We start from the raw sequence: 19,881 nt of genomic DNA, 5'->3' as shown, positions 1-19,881 counted from the left end.
ATCCCAGCACTTGGGAGGCAGAGGCAGGCATATCGCTGTAAGTTCGAGGCCAGCCTGTTCTACAAAGCGAGTCCAGGACAGCCAAGATAACATAGAGAAACCCTGTCTCGAAAAAAAAATTTTTTTTCCTCCTGAACTGGAGATATGGCTCAGAGGCTGTTCTTTCAGAGGACCCACATTTAATTCCAAGTACCTACATGGTAGGACACAGCAATCTGTACCCTCCAGTTTCAGGGGATCTAACATATTCTTCTGGCTTATTCAAGCACCAGGCACACAAGCTATGAACAGATTTACCTGCAGGCAAAACACCTCCATACATAAAATAACCATATAGGTTAAAAATGATGTTCCTGGTACATACCTTTTTAATCCCAGCACTCAGGAGGCAGAGGCAGGTGGATCTCTGAGTTTAAGGCTAGCCTGGTCTACACAGCGGGTTCCAGGACAGCCAGGGTACATAGAGAAACCTTGTCTCAAAACACCAAACCAACAAACACAAAGGTTTCCCCTCAAAGAAAAAGATCATGGCGTGTTTCTCTGTTTGTGTCTGAAACTAAACGTCATCTCCATCTTCACCCATGCTGTTGCAAATGATAGCAGTTCATCTGTTACTGGAGGCTGCATAGTGTTTCATCTCTTTTGCAAAGCTATTCCCACAGAAGGACAGAGGCTTGGGCAGTTATGCAGAGGGTTACAAGGGAGAGATGTTGGCGAAAGGGGTGTATAATTGATGTTCAACAGTAGCAAGATAAAATAGAGTTAAGGACGGGCAAACACAGAGCGAGAAGGTGGGTTTGCTGAGTGTGCAGAAGGAGTGGGCAGTGATTTCTGATACTCCACAAGTTTTTATTTTATCTGATAACTGGCTTCTAAGGTTGATTGGGGTGATGGTCACATACCACTGTAAACATGGTCAAGAGCATGAGATTGTATACTTAAATGAGTGAGATGTATGTGTGTGGGCTGGATCTCAATAAAGTCATTAAAAGTAATGTTAAAGCCGAGAGAGAGAGAGAGGAGAGAGAGAGAGAGAGAGAGAGAGAGACAGACAGACAGACAGACAGACAGACAGACAGACAAAGAGAGAGGTCACCAGGTGGTGATGGTGCACCCCTTTAATTCCTCCACTTGGGAGGCAGAGGTAGATTGTTGTGAGTTCCAGGCCAGCCTGGTCTACAAAATGAGTCCAGGACAACCAAGGCTACACAGAGAAACCGTGTCTCAAAAATCAAAGCAAAACAGCAAACAAATCCAAACAAATGCACAAACAATGCCCCAGATGTTAGCACTATCAGGTGGGAGAAGTTGAACTAGAGTGGGTGCGCCTGGCTGGAACACCAGTGTTCTTTGTGTGACATCACACTCGTGCTTGCCCTTACTTGGCATTATTGTGCTTGTCATCTTCTGTTAGGTTCCCGCTCTTAACAAGGTCATAGTTAATGCAGCCTGGCTGGATGGCATCAATTAAATCCACAACTGCCAAACTGGAGCTGATCGTCTTGTCCTATTATACAAAAAGGAACAAACCTAAGAATTTCAGTATTTACAAATTGACATTGAACATGCTTCTTTATAAATCCCTGGCTAAGAAGAGGAACATTTTGCCATTAGCTCAACAATAACTCTTAAAAAAAAAAAAAAGATTTATTTATTGTGTATACACTGCTCTGCCTGTGTATAAATCTACAGGCCAGAAGAGGGCACCAGATCACATTATAGATGGCTGTGAACTACTATGTGGTTGCTGGGAATTGAACTCAGGACCTTTGGAAGAGCTGGCAGTGGTCTTAACCTGTGAGCCATCTCTCTAGTCCCTTAACAATAACTCTTACAAAGAAACTCAAGGTTGTCCTTAAAAGAACTGACATTACCTAGCAAACATAATGCATAGTAATCAGTAGACCGACCTTAAAACTCTGAATGGAAGTTGACTTTCCAGCTCCACTCAATGTTTGGTTCACCCAGTTTACAATGATGTCATCATTCGCTTTCTGACCCTCTCCAAGATCTTCCAGAACATTAAGGGTATATCTAAGAAAATTAGCAGAATAAAGTCACAACTTCATCTCTGGAGAAACATGCAAACATAAGAAAAATGCCTCATGCACATATTATTACAAAGGTTTCATGGGGGCCAGCAAGATAGCTCAGTGGGTAGAACAGCTGGATTCATGTGCCTGGCAAACTGAATTTGATTCCCAGAGAGTGCATAGTAAAAAGTGATTCCCGAAAGTTATACTCTGACTCCCATCTCATATTCACTCACACACATACACTTTATACATAGGCATAGAAATTAGATACTGACACAAAATTAGTATACACACACACACAATAAAAAGTAATTCATGCAAAGAGCTATTATTTGTGTATGTGCATGTATGTATGTATGTGTATATATGTATATATGTGAGTATATGTACATATGTAAGCATATGTGTATATATGTATGGGTAGATCAAGGGGGAGCTGGGTAAATAGCTCAATTAGTAAAGTCCTTATGTCACAAAGACAAGCATGAAGGGCTGACTTCAATCCTAAGCACCTATATGAAAAGAATGCTGGGCGTGCTGGAATGCATTTGTAATTCTAGTGCTGGGTAGGTGGAGATATCAGAGTCCTCTGGCTCACTGCCCATCCAACCAACCTAGCCAAATAGCTAAGCCCAATTGATTATGAAAAGCTCTATCTCTACCCCAGGGGAATAAAGAGATTCCAATGGAGGTAGATGGTGTTCCTGAGCAAGACACCTGAGCTCAGTGTCTGGTCCTCTTCTCTTTCTTCTTCTCTCCCCGATCCACCCCGCCCCATCTGCTGTCAACTTGACACCCATCTTAGAGTGATCCGAATGGAGGAAACCTTAATTGAGAAAATGTTGCCATGAGATCCAGCTGTAAGGCGTTTCCTTAATTAGTGAATGATCTAGGAGGACCCAGCCCATTGCGGGTAGTGCCATCTCCAGGCTGGTGGTCCTGTGTTTGCTAAGAAAGCAGGCTGAGCAAGCCATGAGGAGCAAACTAGTAAGCAGCACCTGTCCATGGCCTCTGCATCCACTCCTGCCTCCAGGATTCTGCCTTGTTGGAGTTCCTGCCCTGAATTCATTTGGTGATGAACAGCCATGTGTACATGTAAGCTGAATAAACCCTTTCCTCCCCAACTTGCTTTTTTGTCGTTGTTTCGTCACAGCCATTGAAATCCTAAGCAAGACACACACAAACTCTGAAAAGTAATATATTGTCTATAGAGATGGCTCCCTGGGTAAAAACACTCGAATTTCAGCCCTGATACACGAGTTCAACCCCCCAAACCCACATAAAACGCTGGTTTTGGTTCATATGTATCTACAGTCCTGGCATTCTTAGAGTAAGATTGGAGATAGGAGAATCCAGCATGTCAGCCAGCCTGTTTACCTGTGAACTGTGGCATGTGCGTGCACACACACACACACACACACACACACACACACACACACACACACAGTTTATATGTTCAAGTACATTTTGTACTGCTCTAGTACCCTGTGCTTTGGCTGGTACCTACACATAATTAACGCTTTTTGTGTTATTATTAAGAGATGTTCGTTTTTCCGGGGTGGGAAGAGTGTAGGGGGCCAGAGCTCAGAAAGGAGTGCGGAGAAACAGCATCTGGACATGACAGGGCTGTTGCATTCACAAATTCACAGTGGGTTTGGTTGCCTAAACAAGACCCACACAAGCACACATGACACAAACATCCCAGCACTGTATGGAGAATGGACCCATAGGGCCTCACTGCTAATGTTGGCAGTTGATGCCACTGGGTGATAGAGTCAGTTTTATCATGGGGTATGGCTTCTAGTAGGTTCCCATGCACCAAAAGGATGATGGTACCCAGTGTATAGATATGGGTAGCAGTAACCAGACCCAGTGGGTTATAACAAAAGGCATTAAAGTGGGAAGGGGAAGTGGGGGAATTACAGCAGGCGTTGGAAGGGCCTAGAAGTGGGATTGGATATTATTAGAGTTCATTGTATGAAATTCTTAGAGAATGATTAAAAATATCAAGATAAACTCTTCAGTTTCTTAAAAATGTATAGAAATCATGGTTATTTTGGGGTATGTAGACACATATGTGGCATGGTACACCTGGGGAAACCAGAGAACAAGTTGCAGGAGATGGCTCTGTTCCTTCACCACATGAGGTCCTGGAACAGAACTCGGGTGGGCACACTTTTAACCACTGAGCCACCCTGCTGGCCGTGATCTTCATTTCCAAATGGATACATATAGAGGTTCATATTTCTTCTGATAACATCCTTGCTTTGTTCCTTTGAGGAAAGGTCCCACTTCATAGTTCAGGATGTCCTAGAACTTACTATGTAGCCCAAGCCGGCCACAAACTAGCCATTTCCCCTCCTCAGACTCCTAGTTGCTGAGATTTCAAATATGAGGTACCATTCTGGCATCTGACAACTTTTCCTTATTTATGTTGGGGGTCTGGTGATAGTCTCCATGCAGGCTAAGTACATCCTGGAGGCCTGGGCTACAGCCACCCAGCTGACAATTTTAGTTGACCATCTGCCAACCATATTCAGTGACACTGTATCAAACTTAAGTTTCCACTTCAGCCTGCTGTGGAAGACTGGCGACACCTACCTCACTCACTAGGAGGTATCTCCCAGTGGAGAGGCAACATCAATACACTCATAGCAAATTCATTTCAGAGTCTAAGTACAATGAGCTTGGAAGCATATTCATTGGACTAAATGATTAATTTAAAGAGCTGAAAATATACTAAGGGTGAATTCATAGATGTGTATTACTGTGAAGCTTCAATGGCCAACACTGGGTATAATACCTTCTCATCAGCTGCCAGACCACAGCCAAGGTCAAGGTTGGGTTGCCATCATTCAGGTCTTGTCCTCCAATGCCAACCAGGGAGAATTTAGCTGGATGCTTCCCTAATTCCACAGCATAGTTGCAGTTTTCTAGCTACAAGTGTACAAAAGCAAATTGATGGTTAAAAATAGTCGTTTGTTCAATCTGCATTATCTCCCTCTGTGTGTGTGTGTGTGTGTGTGTGTGTTGTGTGTGTGTGTGTGGTTGTACAATGGTAGGAATTTGCTCAAAACCAAGATCTACTTTCTGTCCTCCAGAAGCAACTTAGAGTTTAGGGGTTATTTTTTTATTTTTATTTTTATTTTAAGTGCAGTTGTCTTTTGCCTGCATGTATATTTGTGTGAAGGTGTCAGATTCTCTGGAACTACGGTTACAGACAGGCATGAGCTGCCATGAGAGTGCTGGGAATTGAACCTTGATCCTCTGGAAAAGCAGCCAGTTCTCTTAACTGCAGAGCTATTTCTCCAACCCAGGTCTAGAGGTTTTAAAGCAAAAGACAGAAATCAAGAGGGGTCAGGATTCCCTACCTTTTTCATGTTGGCCCCCAGCTTTGGGTATGGAGGCTTGTTAACCTTACTCCAGTCCACAGGAACTTTAATTCGCTCATATAACTGTAAGATTACCAGGGCATCCTGCAGGTCACTAACAATTTGAAACATAACTTCATTAGTGATCATGGAGGGACACAAATGAAAAAGATATACAAAGTCCCAACACCCACAACTCATATGTTTCTAAATCAGTCTGTGCTGAAAGCAGAGCGAAGACCATTCAGGTCACTAAACACAAAAACAAAAAACAAAAACAAAAAGCAAGCAAGCAAACAAACAAGAAAGTAGTGCACACCTTTAATCCCATGCTTGGGAGGGAAAGGCAGGGTGATCTCTGTGCGTGACAGGTCAGTTACAGGCCAGCCAGGGCAACACAGTGAGTTCCTGTTCTATCTTTAAAAAAATAATAAGCCGGGCGTGGTGGCGCACGCCTTTAATCCCAGCACTCGGGAGGCAGAGGCAGGCGGATCGCTGTGAGTTCGAGGCCAGCCTGGTCTACAAAGTGAGTTCAGGATGGCCAAGGCTACACAGAGAAACCCTGTCTTGAAAAACCAAAAAAAAAAAAAAAAAAAAAGGTCCTGGCAGTGGTGGCACACGCCTTTAATCCCAGCACTCGGGAGGTTGAGGCAAGCAGATCTCTCTGAGTTCAAGGCCAGCCTGCTCTATAGAGTGAGTTCCAGGACAACCAGGGCTATACAGTAAGATTCTGTCTTGAAAAACAAAAATGGTGATGATGACGACGATGATGATGTAAAGATATTCGCTTATTTAAGCAAAAACTGTTATAAAGGTTGGGAATCCATGGTGAAAACCAAAGGCCCTATATAGGACTCCAAAAGACATAAACAACTATGTGGATAAACAGGTATGATTTTGAATATATGTAAGTATAATGAATCAAACTAATACTGAAGTTAGTATGTAGCGAATGGCAGGTGGTACAAAACTAATAAAGATGGGGATATAGGATACAAACTATTACATGTCAGCAAAGAAGCCATCTGGGAAGCCAAAGGCCATAGGAAACCATGGGTGGTCTGCTACAAGCATTCCTGGACTGTTTAAGAAACTTAAAGTCCCTGTTCCCTAAAGTCCCATCAAGTCATTTCCATATTCTATCATTTATAGCTAAAACCCCGACAAAGAAAGAATTTGGGCTTTTGTGGAAATGATAATTGAAGTCACTAAAGTTAGCCCGGCGTGGTGGCGCACGCCTTTTATCCCAGCACTCCGTCCGGAGGCAGAGGCAGACGGATCCCTGTGAGTTTGAGGCCAGCCTGGTCTACAAAGTGACTCCAGGACAGCCAAGGCTATACAGAGAAGCTCTTTCTCGAAAAACAACAAACAAAACAAAACAAAACAAAAGAAACCGCTAATGCTTTGTAATATGAATATTCGCTACGAAGCAGCATGCAGAAAAAGTCGAGAGCCGCCATTAGTTATGCCACGTCTATTCATGCTAGCCATAGTAGCAATAGGGGAGCTTACGCATAGAGATGGTTTACATGGGGGTTAACACCAAGTGAGTTCATCCAGTTACGAAAGGTTCTTTCCTCACGAGTTTCACCTATTAAAAAAATCCAAAAAATGCATTCGTTCATGACATGGCTGAGACATAGACCACCATTGCATATGTTCATTTCCTTTATGTGCTTTATTCTGAGCTAATAATTACCACATGCTACTATGTCACTCTAACTATGGATAGAGGAAATGCGATCATGGAAACTTAAAGATTAAATTCAGCATGGATTTGTATCTTTCTGTGATCTTGTTAGACACGGTGACTCTGGGCTGGAGAGATGGCTCGGGTGTTAAAGGCTAGGCTCCCAACCAAAAAGATAATAGACATGGTGGCTCATCTCTATGCTTGCCGCCCTTGTGAGGCCGAAGAAAGAGCATCACAAGGGGTGTGAGGCGAGCCTTGGGCTACACAGTTTGTTTCATGCTACCTACAGCTTACAAGGTGAGACATTGTCTCACAAGCACCTCCAAGGCTCTGGGGAGTGACGCTCAGTTTGTAGACTGCATCCCAGAGTGCAGGACATGCCGAGTGCAACCCCTAGCATCCTCACAACTGCCAGTGGTGCCTGCAATCCCAGCACTTGAAGGAAGGACGATCATTCTTTACTATGTAGTAAGTTGGAGGCCAACCCGAGACACTTGATGTGCTTCTGTTAATACAGATGACTAAGTAAAAAAAAAAAAAAAAAAAAAGAAAGAAAAAAAAAACGAAAACTTCAAACAAAACATGAGACTTTTCTCAAAGAAAGAAATAGGCTTAAAAATTCTCAAAGAAGACCTACCTTCCAAAAAAAAAAAAAAAAAAAAAAAAAAAAAAAAAAGAAAGAAAAAAGATATAGCACTATACATTGAAGCAAAACATTTGTTTACTAACTGGTCTCACGGTAGGTAGGTGACTCAGAATTTTTTATTTTCTTTTGGAATGCTGGCCGTTCTAGGCAAGAGCCCTAGCACCAAGCCACATTCCCCAACTAGATTATTTTATTTGCAAATTTTGTTCCCATCACCAACTCCATGCAGTGGTTTCCGGTCTCACTTAGCACTGCATCTGCTTTTAGCAGATACTTGCAAGAGACAGATGGAGAAAGCAGCTCACTGGGTTGGAGGCACAGCACTGTGGTGACCTCTGTTTTTATGCTGGGGACTGCTCATTACAATTAGAGAAACTTTCTTACCTTCCAGTAGAGTCCAGTCAATGTCTTGGTTTTCAGGCTTTGTTAGTGCTGGGTACTTATTAAAGAGGTTAGCTACAAAGGCCAAGTTCAATTTGGGGTTTCCACTGACAACATCAGCCGGGGTAACAAACTGTCTGCAGCCTAATTTATCTGCTTGTTGAAGCATACTCTCGGCTCTCTTCAAATCATCTGTTTCCTGTTGGAGTAAATGAAGACATCTTTTAAAGGCCATACTAAAATATATGTATATATAAACTGCCCCTACAATCAGTCTGGGTAAGGGATCGTAGGTTCTTTCAGCTAAGACATGGTACTTTAAAAAAATTTTTTTTTATTACAAAAAGATGAGGCACGGGATATGTAGTACCTTTGAATTCCACAAGATAGCGCCAGAACACATGGTTACAGGCTGAATAAAGCACTCCATTGAGATTATCTCTCAAGGCAAGATGCAGAGGGAAAAAAGCTGTTGCTCATCTTTTCAGCCATAGTCCTTTGAAGATTTAACTTTAGGTGTGGACAATTTTACAAAAAAATTTCAAAAAATCTTTTCTTTAAGAACAAAAACAAAACCTAAAACTCTTCTACCCATCTACGCCTGAGAAGAAGAGGACATTTCGATCCCCTTGATCTGGAGTTATACATTTTGTGAGCTACTTGGAGTGGGCTCTTGGGAGTGGCATGCTAGTCTCTGCAAGAGCAGCCAAGCGAACACTCTTAACAACTGAACCATCTCTCCAGACCCCTATTTGTTTTTTTTTCCCCCACTAAAAGAAACATCTGAAAAAACATGCAAGCATGAACTTGGAGTTAAAAGAGATGTTTGGGCTGGGTGGTGGTGGCGGGGATGGCGGTACATTCCCCAGCTGCATTCAGGAGGCAGAGGCAGGTGAATCACTGTGAGTTCAAAGCCAGCCTGATCTACAGTGTGAGTCCAGGATAGCCAAGGCTGATACACAAAGAAACGCTGTCTCAAAAAACAAAAAGAAGGGGCTGGAGAGATGGCTCAGTGGTTAAGAGCACCGCCTGCTCTTCCAAAGGTCCTGAGTTCAATTCCCAGCAACCACATGGTGGCTCATAACCATCTATAATGAGATCTGATGCCCTCTTCTGGCCTGCAGGGGTACACGCAGACAGAACACTGTATACATAATTATAAATAAATCTTTAAAAAAAAAAACAAAAAGAAACAAACAAAAAAGGGGCGTGTGTGTGTGTGTGTGTGTGTGTGTGTGTGTGTGTGATATTTGGAAATGCCTAAAACAGTTACATGAAGGTGGAAAGAAGTTTGTGGAGCAGCGTTAAAGAAATGGGTAACATTGTGTAGGAATTTAGATGCTAAGCCAATAGACCGAATTCTACAGCCAATTGGGAGAATCCTGGATGGATGTTTGGGGAAGACACAAAGGGATGTAGTTGAAAAAAATCAAGTAGGGAGGATTTGCTGGTTCATCTTGACTTGCTCTGAGCATGACTTTAATTGTATTTGAGAGTCAACAAGGTATCCCAGATAGTCCCCTTAATGCATAGCAAAGCAAGCATGGAGAAATAAGCACACCGGCTTTTTCGCCATGGGTTGTGGTAAAGAGCCAGTGTGCTAATTTCTCCATACTTGCTTTGTTTTACGCCACTCATCCGGTGACCACCATAATTATGGAACTCACAAATTATCAAAATAAGTCAGGAAGGATACTTTCTCTCCTAAGTCATGTGTACCACATCCTTAAAAAAAAAAAAACACTAAAAACATCAACACCGTGGCTGGAGAGATGGCTCACAGGTTAAGAATACTGACTGCTCTTCCAGAGGTTCTGAGTTCAATTCAAAGCAACCATCTATAATGTGATCTGGTGCCCTCTGCTGGCCTTCAGGTGTACATGCAGGCAGAACACTACATATTAATTAATAAGTAAATCTTTTTTAAAAAAATGTCAACACCACTACATGAAGTTACATAGAGATTTGGGTAGAATTTATACAATATAATTTGGGTGTGGCAGCACACGCCTTTAATCCCAGCACACAGAAAGCAGAGGCAGGGGGATCTCTATGAGTGTGATACCAGCCTCCTCTACATAGCAAGTCCTAGGGCTACATAGCAAGACTTTCTCAACAAAACCAAAGAGCAGAAGAGACAGAGAACAATGCTGTGCAAGACTGTACAACTTGAAAGGACACCTATACTTACATTGAAACCTGACATGTTAATATCTATCCGTGCTTCACCTTCCTTCTGTCCTTTGGGTGCAATTTGATTGAGCAGATGGAAATAGGCTTTGGAATCCTGCAAAAGAGTTGAGAATACCAGTGTGATCACATTCATAAAGAGTAACTGCATCTCACTGTCCCATGTTGAAAGGACATTTAGATCAGCTTTTGTAAAACTATATAGCATTCTTCTCTGCCTCCTTTTTTGGAGCGATCTTTCCCAAGACAAGTCCACCTGACTTATTTTAATGTGTCTCTTGAACTTGATTTGGTTATGACTTTCCAATTAACTGATGCCATCAGCACAATAAAGCTAGTAAGTGTTTCTGTACCTTCACTGAATTACTGAAGTCAATAAGCTTGGTAGAAAACCAAGCATGAAAGAGAAGAGCAGAAATCCAGGGAGCATAGGGAAAGAGAAAACAAATACATTATAGCACATAAAACACAATAAATATCAACCTACTGAAACATCATCTGCCATGTTAATGATATTTTTTAATTAGAAGTTGAAATGACAGAAAGTCTTGAGAGAGAAACACATATAGTTGGTAAAATGACATTTAGCCATTTAGGATAGGAATCCACATAATGAGCTCATTTCTCCCCTTCTCCCATGGTGCTGGAGCCTGAGGTTAAGGCCTCACATGATCAACAAATACAAGAATTCTTTGCTTTTCAAAAATATTCAAAGCAGGCTTCATTTAAAAAAAAAAAAGATTCCCACTGACTAGGCACTTTGGCACATGCCTGTATGCATTCTTTAGGCAGAGGCAGGAAGAGTGCGGATTTGAGGGCAGCCTGGCTGACACTGCGAGCTGAAGGCCAAGCTGGGCCGCAAAGTCAAATCATATCTGAAAAAACCAAAAGGGGCTCAGTTACCACAGTGCTAGCCTGGGATGTGTAGGAAACCCTACATTTACTCCTGAACACCCCACAAAACGGACTATGCCAACTTACTTCATCCTCAACTACATAGCAGAGTTGAGGCCAGCTTGGGGCACAGGAGACCCTGCTTAAAAAAAAAAAAAAAAAAAAAAAAAAAAAAAAAAAAAAAAAGCTCACAAGAACAACAATAAATTAAATAAAATAAAAAAGGAAAAAAAACCATCCAGCTACGTTGGCATGGTTCTGTATGCCAGTGCTCAAGAGGTAGAAACGGAATCACACTAAGTTTTGAGGCTAGCCTTGTCTACAACAGTGATGTCTAGTATAGCCTGGACTACATAGCAAAACCTTGTCTCAAAACAGGAGAGGCAAGAAGGCTTGGTGATATCCTCTAATTTCCTTTTCTCTGTTAAGGTGGAATAAAATCTCCCGAGCCATTAGATCTCTCCAAATGTTCTGGTTCTTTGTCCTGTTACCTTGATGTCAGCACTGAAGTTGTTGATCTTTTGCCAGCCTGAGTTTTCAAGATGAAAGTTGGCCCATCTCAGCAGAAGCTCCTCTGGGGACAATTTCATAAGCTCCTCCAGAGTCTCCCCATCTCGAAGCAAAGCTGCCAGTGCTTGTAGACATAGATGCTCCAGTCAATAAGTGATGTGATAGTGTTCATACCGAGTGCTTCCTTGCATGCTCTCTGTCTCTCTCTCTGTCTGTTTCTGTGTCTCTCTGTGTCTCCCTCTGTGTCTCTGTCTCTGTCTGTCTCTCTGTCTGTCTGTCTGTCTCTCTCACTCTGAAAGAAGCCCACTCTGGCCCCAATCTCATGACCACCCAGCCTCAACCATCCAAATTCTAGGATTATAGGCGTGTAATTACAGCATTGTACCTTGCTTCACTCAGTCTTTTGATAACAGAGATGTAAGGTAACTACAACCTATTTCCAGTTTCCAGAATCTCAGACTCTATGCTGAGGAGATGGCACAGTCACTAAAGGGCTTTCTGTGGAACCAAATGTTCAGTTGCTAGCACCCAGGCGAATAAGCTGGGTATGGTGGCACAAATCTGAACTCTTTGAGTTGCAGAAGCAGAAGAGGGCATGGGGGTTGGAGTATGCTATTATCTCTGGGGCTTGCTCACCAGCAATCTAACCAAATTGGCGAGCTCCAGATTCAGCGATAGAAATCGTTTTAAAAGTAAGCCTGGAAGCCAGGCATGGTGGCGCACGCCTTTAACCCCAGCATGGGGAGGCAGAGCCAGGTGGATCTCTGTGAGTTTGAGGACAGCCTGATCAACAAAGGAAGTCCAAGACAGCCAAGGCTACAAAGCGAAACCCTGTCTCAACACCCTGCCCCTCCAAAAAGTAAGTCTGGGGCTGGAAAGAGGAACTAGTTGGTAAATTGCTTGTTATGTAAGTAGGAAGACCAGGGCTTCGATCCCTAGCACTGTGCATCTGTGATCCCAGTGTTGGGGAGGTGGAGACAGAAGGATCCCTGGGTCTCACTGACCAACCGGTATTGCCAAAGTCATAAGAGTGGGGTTCAGTCAAAGATCCTGTCTCAAATATTAAGGTAGACAGTGCTTCAGGAAGGTACACAGCATTGATCTCTAGCCTCTACACACAAAGTCACATGCACTTATAAACACTCATGTACTCATCCACATGATCACATGGATAAACATGTGTCCATGCACCCGTGCACACATGCACACACACCCACACTCACACCAACACCCATACAACTAAGGTGGATAAGTCAGGCACCCAGTGTTAGCTTCTCTATGTTTTTGTGTCTTTATAGTAAAATCTAATGGGAACTGTCATGTAAAAGTTAGCTAAGGCTAAAGAACAGAAGTGTGGGGGTCATTTTTCTGAGTAGCTCTGTGTTTGTTATAGTTATCTGCTCCCCTCCGTTAAGCGCAAGCACGACAACCTTCATAAAAGGAAAGAAAATATCACCAGTACATGCCTTTCAAAAGCACAAGCGTGTTCTGTTACCTTCATTCCTGCTTAATTCAATGTCAGCAAACAAGCCAATCTTAATAATTTGCCACAGCAGTCCCAAAACCAGATGAGGTTTCCCGGCCCGCAAATCTTCGGCACCAATGTTCACAACATGACACCCAATGGCAGAAGCCGAGTTTAGTGCCAAGTTCAAGTTTTCCTGCAAGACAGCCAAATTATACACTTCTGGATCTTTCTTCCACACCCAGTTCACTTCTGCTTTCACTGAGAATAGTAACTAAGTGAAGAAATTAATACGAGGTATCAATTTCATCCACCCACATTCACAGAAAACAAATCACAGACCTCAGCATTCAAAAGCAAAGCGACAACAAATTTCAGCCTCATTCGTACTCATTTGCAGAATTCTACAGGAAGTGGATCTTTTATTTTTATTGGTTGCTTTTGAATCCTGCTGATTCTAAAGTAAAAAGTCAAGTAACCAAAGCAAATATAATCCATGTGAATGGTGTCATTTTTCTAAAATTGACTAAATTCAAGTCCCACAGCATACTGCATATATCCAGGTTTTAGAAAGGAGCAATCGGTACACCTCAAGGATCTCATCTGCCTGAGGGACTCTGGTATGCTAATCTACTGCTCACTCACTGGAAAGCAAAAATGTCCCACTCCTCAAGCACAGCGGCTTCAATAATTTTGCTTAACTGGCAATATCTTAACACAATAGGTAATTAAAGGAATGTACACAGGCCTTTGAGTTCAATAAGCACTGGCACGTCAGTGCCAGTGTGAACTTCCAGGAGGCTCCCGAAGCTTTTCTGAGTTCCAGCTAATTGCATAAAATATCAGTGACCCTTCTACACTCAGAGGTGTCCTGAAAATTAAAGTCCAGCTTTCAGAATGCAGAGGCTATGGCTTCTATGTAAAAGCACAGTGTCATGGAAGAGGGCGTAGAGAACACATCACACCTGAATGATGATGGTGTAAGTTTCTTCTTGTTGATTGCTCTCTCATCAATCGTATCCGGAACTGACAGGTTGATCATTTTGCTGAAACACGCAAAGAAAGCCTGATTTACTTTTAAAGAGTCTACCAAGTTTGGAGATGTGGCTTATCTTCTTGCAGCAGAGTGCTTAACTGGCATGTATGAGGCCATGGATTCCATCTCCAGCACCACATAACTGGGACATGGAGAAGTTGCCAGCACTGGAGCATGGAGGCAACAGCATCAGGAGTTCAAGGCCATCATGGACTACATAGCAAGTTGTAGGCTAACATGAGGCATACGAGATCGTGTGTCAAACAACAGTCTATAAATCCCCATAAGGGTTAAAGCTTATTATAAAATATCTTTCAGGGCTGGAGAGATGGCTCAGAGGTTAAGAGCACTGGCTGCTCCTCCAAAGGCCCTGAGTTCAATTCCCAGCAACCACATGGTGGCTCTCAACCACTCTGTAATGAGATCTGGTGCCCTCTTCTGGCGTGCTGGCACACATGCGGGTAGACTACTATATAAATGAATAAATAACAGACATCACACTCAGATGTGTATGAAAAGATCACAGTGAAACATAGTATCATATATAAATAGACATGCTAATAAAATATAAACAGAAAACAAAACAAAAGTTCCAGATTTTGGAGTTTTGCATTAGGGATGCCCAAGCTGTATATTACTAAGAAGATGACAGTGGCAACTGAAATGTGAAGTGTTTGACTGTCTGGACACCATGCACACAGCCACTGAGTGGGAAGGCTTGGATAGGAACCAAGAACTTAGAATGAAGCATATTTTAGAGAACTGTGGCAAAACTGCCTCTGAGAACAGGAGCACCAACGGACAGTTTTGATAATCTTACATCATTTCTGCCAACATACTGCTGGCTCTGGCTCTGGGGCAGCCATAATGACAAAAGCGTTTTTTTTTTTTTTTTTTCAGAATTAGGTCAGCAGAGAGTGAGAACTGAAGGCTAGCTTCTTCTTCTTTTTTTTTTCCCCTCTTTCTCTTTGGAAGGCACAGTACTTCACAATAAATAGATACTGGCATCCTCAAGTTTGACAAAGTTGTAATGCTGGGTTTGCTCAGTGGTAAGGAAGAAATTGGAAGCTGAGAGTCACCTCACCAAGAGGTCCCCGCTCCATGGTTGACTTTGACTTTTACTGACAGCTTTAGCTATTAAACTAAAAAGACAAATCCTGGGTAACTGTCATCTCTCTTTCTTTTCTGACATCAAAGAGCCAAGCACCCATAGCCAAGTACATTTCTTCTGTGGAGGGTTATCTTTAGAAATCTGGCTACAAACAGAACCAGCATCTTACCAGAGCAACAATTCCATCACCAACTGCTTTGAAGAGATCATCAGTATTGGGGTTCATGGGTATAACGTGTCTGCAATCGGGATCATTTTCCAAAGCTTTGTTTATCCAGTTAACGAAAGCATACTTTTCTTCCTCTAAAATCATATTAAGAAAACAAGAAATCCGTTCATACTCTGTTAATCATCTGGCCCCAAACCCTACAGTTGCTGTATAGTCCTGTTAAAAGATAACGTGTCACACGCAGAAGACAGGTAGAAGCAACACAGTGACTATTAGGGATCCCTTACAAAGTTAGTAAAAACAAAATTAGGAAAGTTAAAAAAATTTTAAAAATTATGCTTATATTATTACACAAGTCCACTGTAATAAAGAATAGAATTTCCCAGATTGTATTATGTGTCTTACAAGCTACCAGAGTCTATCATGACTTTCTCACAAATATCTGACCCAGGACCCAACTATGTCACCAAGACTACTTAGTATATTTAATTAGAATAACAACCTTTTTTTTTTTTGGCTTTTTATTTTTTATTTATTTATTTTTTTAATTATTATTATTTTTTTTTAATTTATTCTTGTTACATCTCAATGTTTATCCCATCCCTTGTATCCTCCATTCCTCCCCCCCCCCCATTTTCCCGTTATTCCCCTCCCCTATGACTGTTCCTGAGGGGGACCTCCTCCCCCTGTATACACTGTCAAGAGAACAAAGCGACAGCCTACAGACTGGGAAAAACTTCACCAACCCTACATCTGACAAAGGTCTAATATCCAAAATATATAAAGAACTCAAGAAATTAAACACCACCAAACCGAATAACACCTTTTTAGGGCATCGCAGTATACGCCTGCTCAGTGCACTGCGTTAACCTAAGCACAGCCAGGCCATTCTTACCTGAGTAGGAATGCTGTGTTCCTTCACTGGACAACTCTGAGGTTCCTCCCAGAGCACAAATCCCTTCTTTCCTGTTGATGGCTTTGCGGAAGGTTTTTGCAATATCACTGCTCTTTACTTCTTGGAAAATCTAACGATTAAAACAGTGTTATTGACTCGCAGTTTTCAAGCAGGCACAAGAACAAGCACATGTAATGCCTATTAGTCCCGCCATCACCTACAGTGCTCTCCACAGGCGGTGATGGTAAGAAGAAAAGTGGCTTGGCGTTTTGCAATGCTACAATATTGCTACAGAAGAGGAAGCATTAATTGCACACCCTCACCAAATACATTCAGCGCTGCATGCATTGAATCCACTCTTGAGTCAAAAAAATGTGGTTCAAAGGCATGATGGGTAAATCTGTTAATGGCTTACTGTGAAGCCCGGCTTTGTTCTTTTCTTTGTAGAGGGAAGATGTTGATAGACTGCCCCTTCTTTAACCACAATTCTTAGCATACAGATAAATATTTATGACTCAACCAAAAGAAAAAAAAAAGCTATTATGTGGTAGCTAAGAGGAGTTCACTCAATTGAAGGTAACAGAATAGTAAGGAAAAAAAGTATGAGCCGGGCGTGGTAGTGCACACCTTTAATGCCAGCACTCGGGAAGCAGAGGCAGGTGGATGAATGTGAGTTCGAGGCCAGCCTGTTCTACAAAGTGAGTCTAGGACAGCCAAGGCTACACAGAGAAACCCTGTCTCTGAAAACCAAAAAGAAACAGAAGAAGAGAAGAAAGAAGAAGAAGAAAAGAAGAAGAAGAAGAAAAAGAAGAAGAAGAAGAAGAAGAAAAGAAGAAGAAGAAGAAGAAGAAGAAGAAGCAGAAGAAGCAGAAGAAGAGGAGGAGTTACATTGGTGGCATAGACAACTACCAAGAATAGTAAGTTCTAAGCAGGCATACTGTCCATACTGCACAACCCCTGTTCTACTGTGGCAGATTCAATAAACAATTCTAAAATAATAGCAAGATTGGAGATAATAAAGTCAGGCCGTGATGGTGTGCACTTGTAATCATAACACTTAGGAGACAGACGCAAGAGGATCTGTATACGTTTGGGGCAGCTGGGTCTACATAGGGAGTTCCTGGCTAGCCAGGGTTACATCAAAAGACTTTATCCCGAGAAGGGAATGGGGAGTTAAGGGCATAGACACTAACTAAGAAAAGAAGAACTGGCTCGAAGCAGAAGGATTTCAAGTGGCCACTTTAGGCAACACAGTTAGATTTTGTCTAAAAATACAAAATAAAGATGTGAAATTAGGCCAGGCAGTGGTGCTGCATGCCTTCAATCGAAGCATTTGGGAGGTACAGGCAGGCAAATCTCTGAGCTCCAGGACAGCCAAGGCCGCACGCACATAGAGAAATCCTGTCTCAAAAGGAACACCAAAAAAAAAAAAAAAAAAAAAAAAAAAAAAAAAAAAAAAGTGAAATTAGATCTATGAAGATGGATCAGTGGCATAGTGCTGGCCTTGTACACACAAGTGCCAGGGGCTTTTTTAGTGATCTCCTGTTTGGGCACTTGAGGTCAGCTTCTCTTCCAGTCACAGAACCTGGAGAACAAGCTACTTCTTCTTCTTCTCTTCTTTTTTTTTTTTTTTTTTTGGTTTTTCGAGACAGGTTTTTCTCTGTGTAGCCTTGACTGTCCTGGACTCATTTATAGACCAGGCTGGCCTCGAACTCACAGATCTGCCTGCCTCTGCCTCCCAAGTGCTGGGATTAAATGCGTGTGCCACCACACCCGCTGCTACCTCCTTTTTTAAAACAAATTTTTATTTAACAGTTTTTATTTTACTTTATGCCTGTTGGTGTTTTGCCTGCTTGCATGTCTGTGAAGGTGGCAGACCTCCTAGAATTGGAGCTACAGACAGTTGTAAGATGCCATGTGGGTGCTGGGGATTGAAACCCTCAACCTCCAGAAGAGAAGACAGTATTCTTAATTACTGAGCCATCTCTCCAGCTGCACAAGTTTAACTTTTAATTCTCATTCCACAAAACAGCCTATAAGAATCTAAGCTTTAGCTGAACATGGTGGGGCAAGCCTTTAATCTCAGCACTCGAGAGGCAGAGGCAGGCAGATCACTTTGAGTTTGAGGCCAGCCTGGTCTACAAAGTGAGTCCAGGATAGCCAAGGCTACACAGAGAAACCCTGTCTCAAAAACCAACCAACCAAACAAACAAAAAAGAAACAAAAAAAGAAGAATGTAAGTTTCATATCCTGGTTTAATAACATCAATGAACGAGTATCCACAAAATCTGTCTCTATACTTCTGAAATTCTCCCATTTACCTCACCCCAAATGTTTTCCTGTTTACAATATGCATGCCGAAATTCATTACTGTCAACTAGGAACAAGCTTGGCAACTTTCTAAACATTGTTTTTGTTGTTGTTGCTATTGTTGTTTTTTAAGTTGTATGTGAGGCTGGAGAGAAGGCTCAGCAGTTAAGACTGTTCTTGCAGAAGACCGGGGTTCAGCTCCCAGCACCCACTTGGCAGCTCACAAATGCCTGTCACTCCAAGAGCTGACAGCCTCACACAGACACACATGTAGACCAACACCAATATACGTAAAGAAAATAAATAAATTATATAAAAAATTGAATGTACCCTTGGTATGGACACACATGTGGAGGTCAAAGGACCATTTTGAGGAGTTGGTTCTTTCCCTCCATATTTACATATACTCGGAGGGATCAAATTCAGACCAACAGGCTTGCTAGGCACATGCTTGACCCTGCCAGCCCCGACTCAGGTACATAACACTTCCTCTAAATAAATGCCTTTAGAGCCTCTCTTCATGTGGAGCACTTTAACAAAAGAACTGCTGAACAGAATAGGACATATGGCTTTAGTGCTGCCAACTCACTCTAATTCCTCGAGGAGGTCATCTCTAGCTGACGTTCACAATGGACAACAGTTCCGACTGGAACAATCTAGGCCATGCAAGACCAAGCAAGCTATAGGCAAGGCCCTTTTTGTAATTGGTCCATTTAGAGAAAGGGGCTTTTCCGTTGTTGGTTTGTTATCTCGGACTGCCTTTGCCTCCCGAGTGCTGGGGCAAGAGGCATGTGCCACCAAGCCCAGCAAAAAAAGTTACTGTTTGCAGTGGATATTGCCGTTTATTATCACAGGCATATTAGCCCTTCACCATTCTCAAAATCTCAACTTTCTTTGGCTCTATAAACATACTTTCATTTTCGAGAATACTGTGCAATCAGCTTTACAAAATCAAGCTTCCTCTAATTTTATTTTTTGGCGGGGAGGGGAATGGTTTTTTGAGGCAGACTTTCTCTATAGCCCTGACTGTTCTGGAATTCACTCTGTAGACCAGGCTGGCCTGGAACTCGGAGATCACTTGCCTCTGTCTCCTGGGTGCTGGATTAAAGGTTTGCCCAACTATGCCAGCTACTTTCTCTGTTTTTAAAGATATGTCCTCAAACATTGAAATTTT

General features: G+C 42.3%; 2 protein-coding genes across 2 annotated transcripts in view; both read right to left on the bottom strand.

The window, feature by feature from the left end:
• Positions 1-19,881, bottom strand: part of LOC127185805 (plastin-3-like) — a 114,954-nt gene that overhangs the window by 23,940 nt on the left and 71,133 nt on the right.
• On the bottom strand, positions 1,379-18,753 carry LOC127184625 (plastin-3-like). Its single transcript, XM_051140959.1, has 12 exons — positions 18,724-18,753; positions 16,398-16,527; positions 15,503-15,636; positions 13,217-13,460; positions 11,703-11,845; positions 10,319-10,414; positions 8,131-8,326; positions 6,920-6,998; positions 5,408-5,522; positions 4,840-4,973; positions 1,911-2,034; positions 1,379-1,507 (listed from the first exon to the last, which is right to left on the bottom strand). Exons 1-12 carry the CDS (start codon positions 18,751-18,753, stop codon positions 1,379-1,381), a joined length of 1,554 nt encoding a protein of 517 aa, XP_050996916.1.

The sequence above is a fragment of the Acomys russatus genome, chromosome X (genome assembly GCF_903995435.1).
Source record: "Acomys russatus chromosome X, mAcoRus1.1, whole genome shotgun sequence".
NCBI classification, from domain to species: Eukaryota; Metazoa; Chordata; class Mammalia; order Rodentia; family Muridae; genus Acomys; species Acomys russatus.
Note: the sequence above shows the minus strand (reverse complement) of the source record. Positions and strands in the feature narration are given on the sequence as shown.

Bases quoted from the DNA above. Each gene is read 5' to 3' on its own strand.
- LOC127184625 (XM_051140959.1), bottom strand. From the start codon at position 18,753: ATGCATATTGTAAACAGGAAAACATTTGGG. The intron at 15,637-16,397 runs GTAAGAATGGCC...ATATGATTTTAG, and splicing joins AACACAGCATTCCTACTCAG to AGGAAGAAAAGTATGCTTTC. The intron at 11,846-13,216 runs GTAACAGAACAC...TATGTCTACAAG, and splicing joins TGAATTAAGCAGGAATGAAG to CACTGGCAGCTTTGCTTCGA.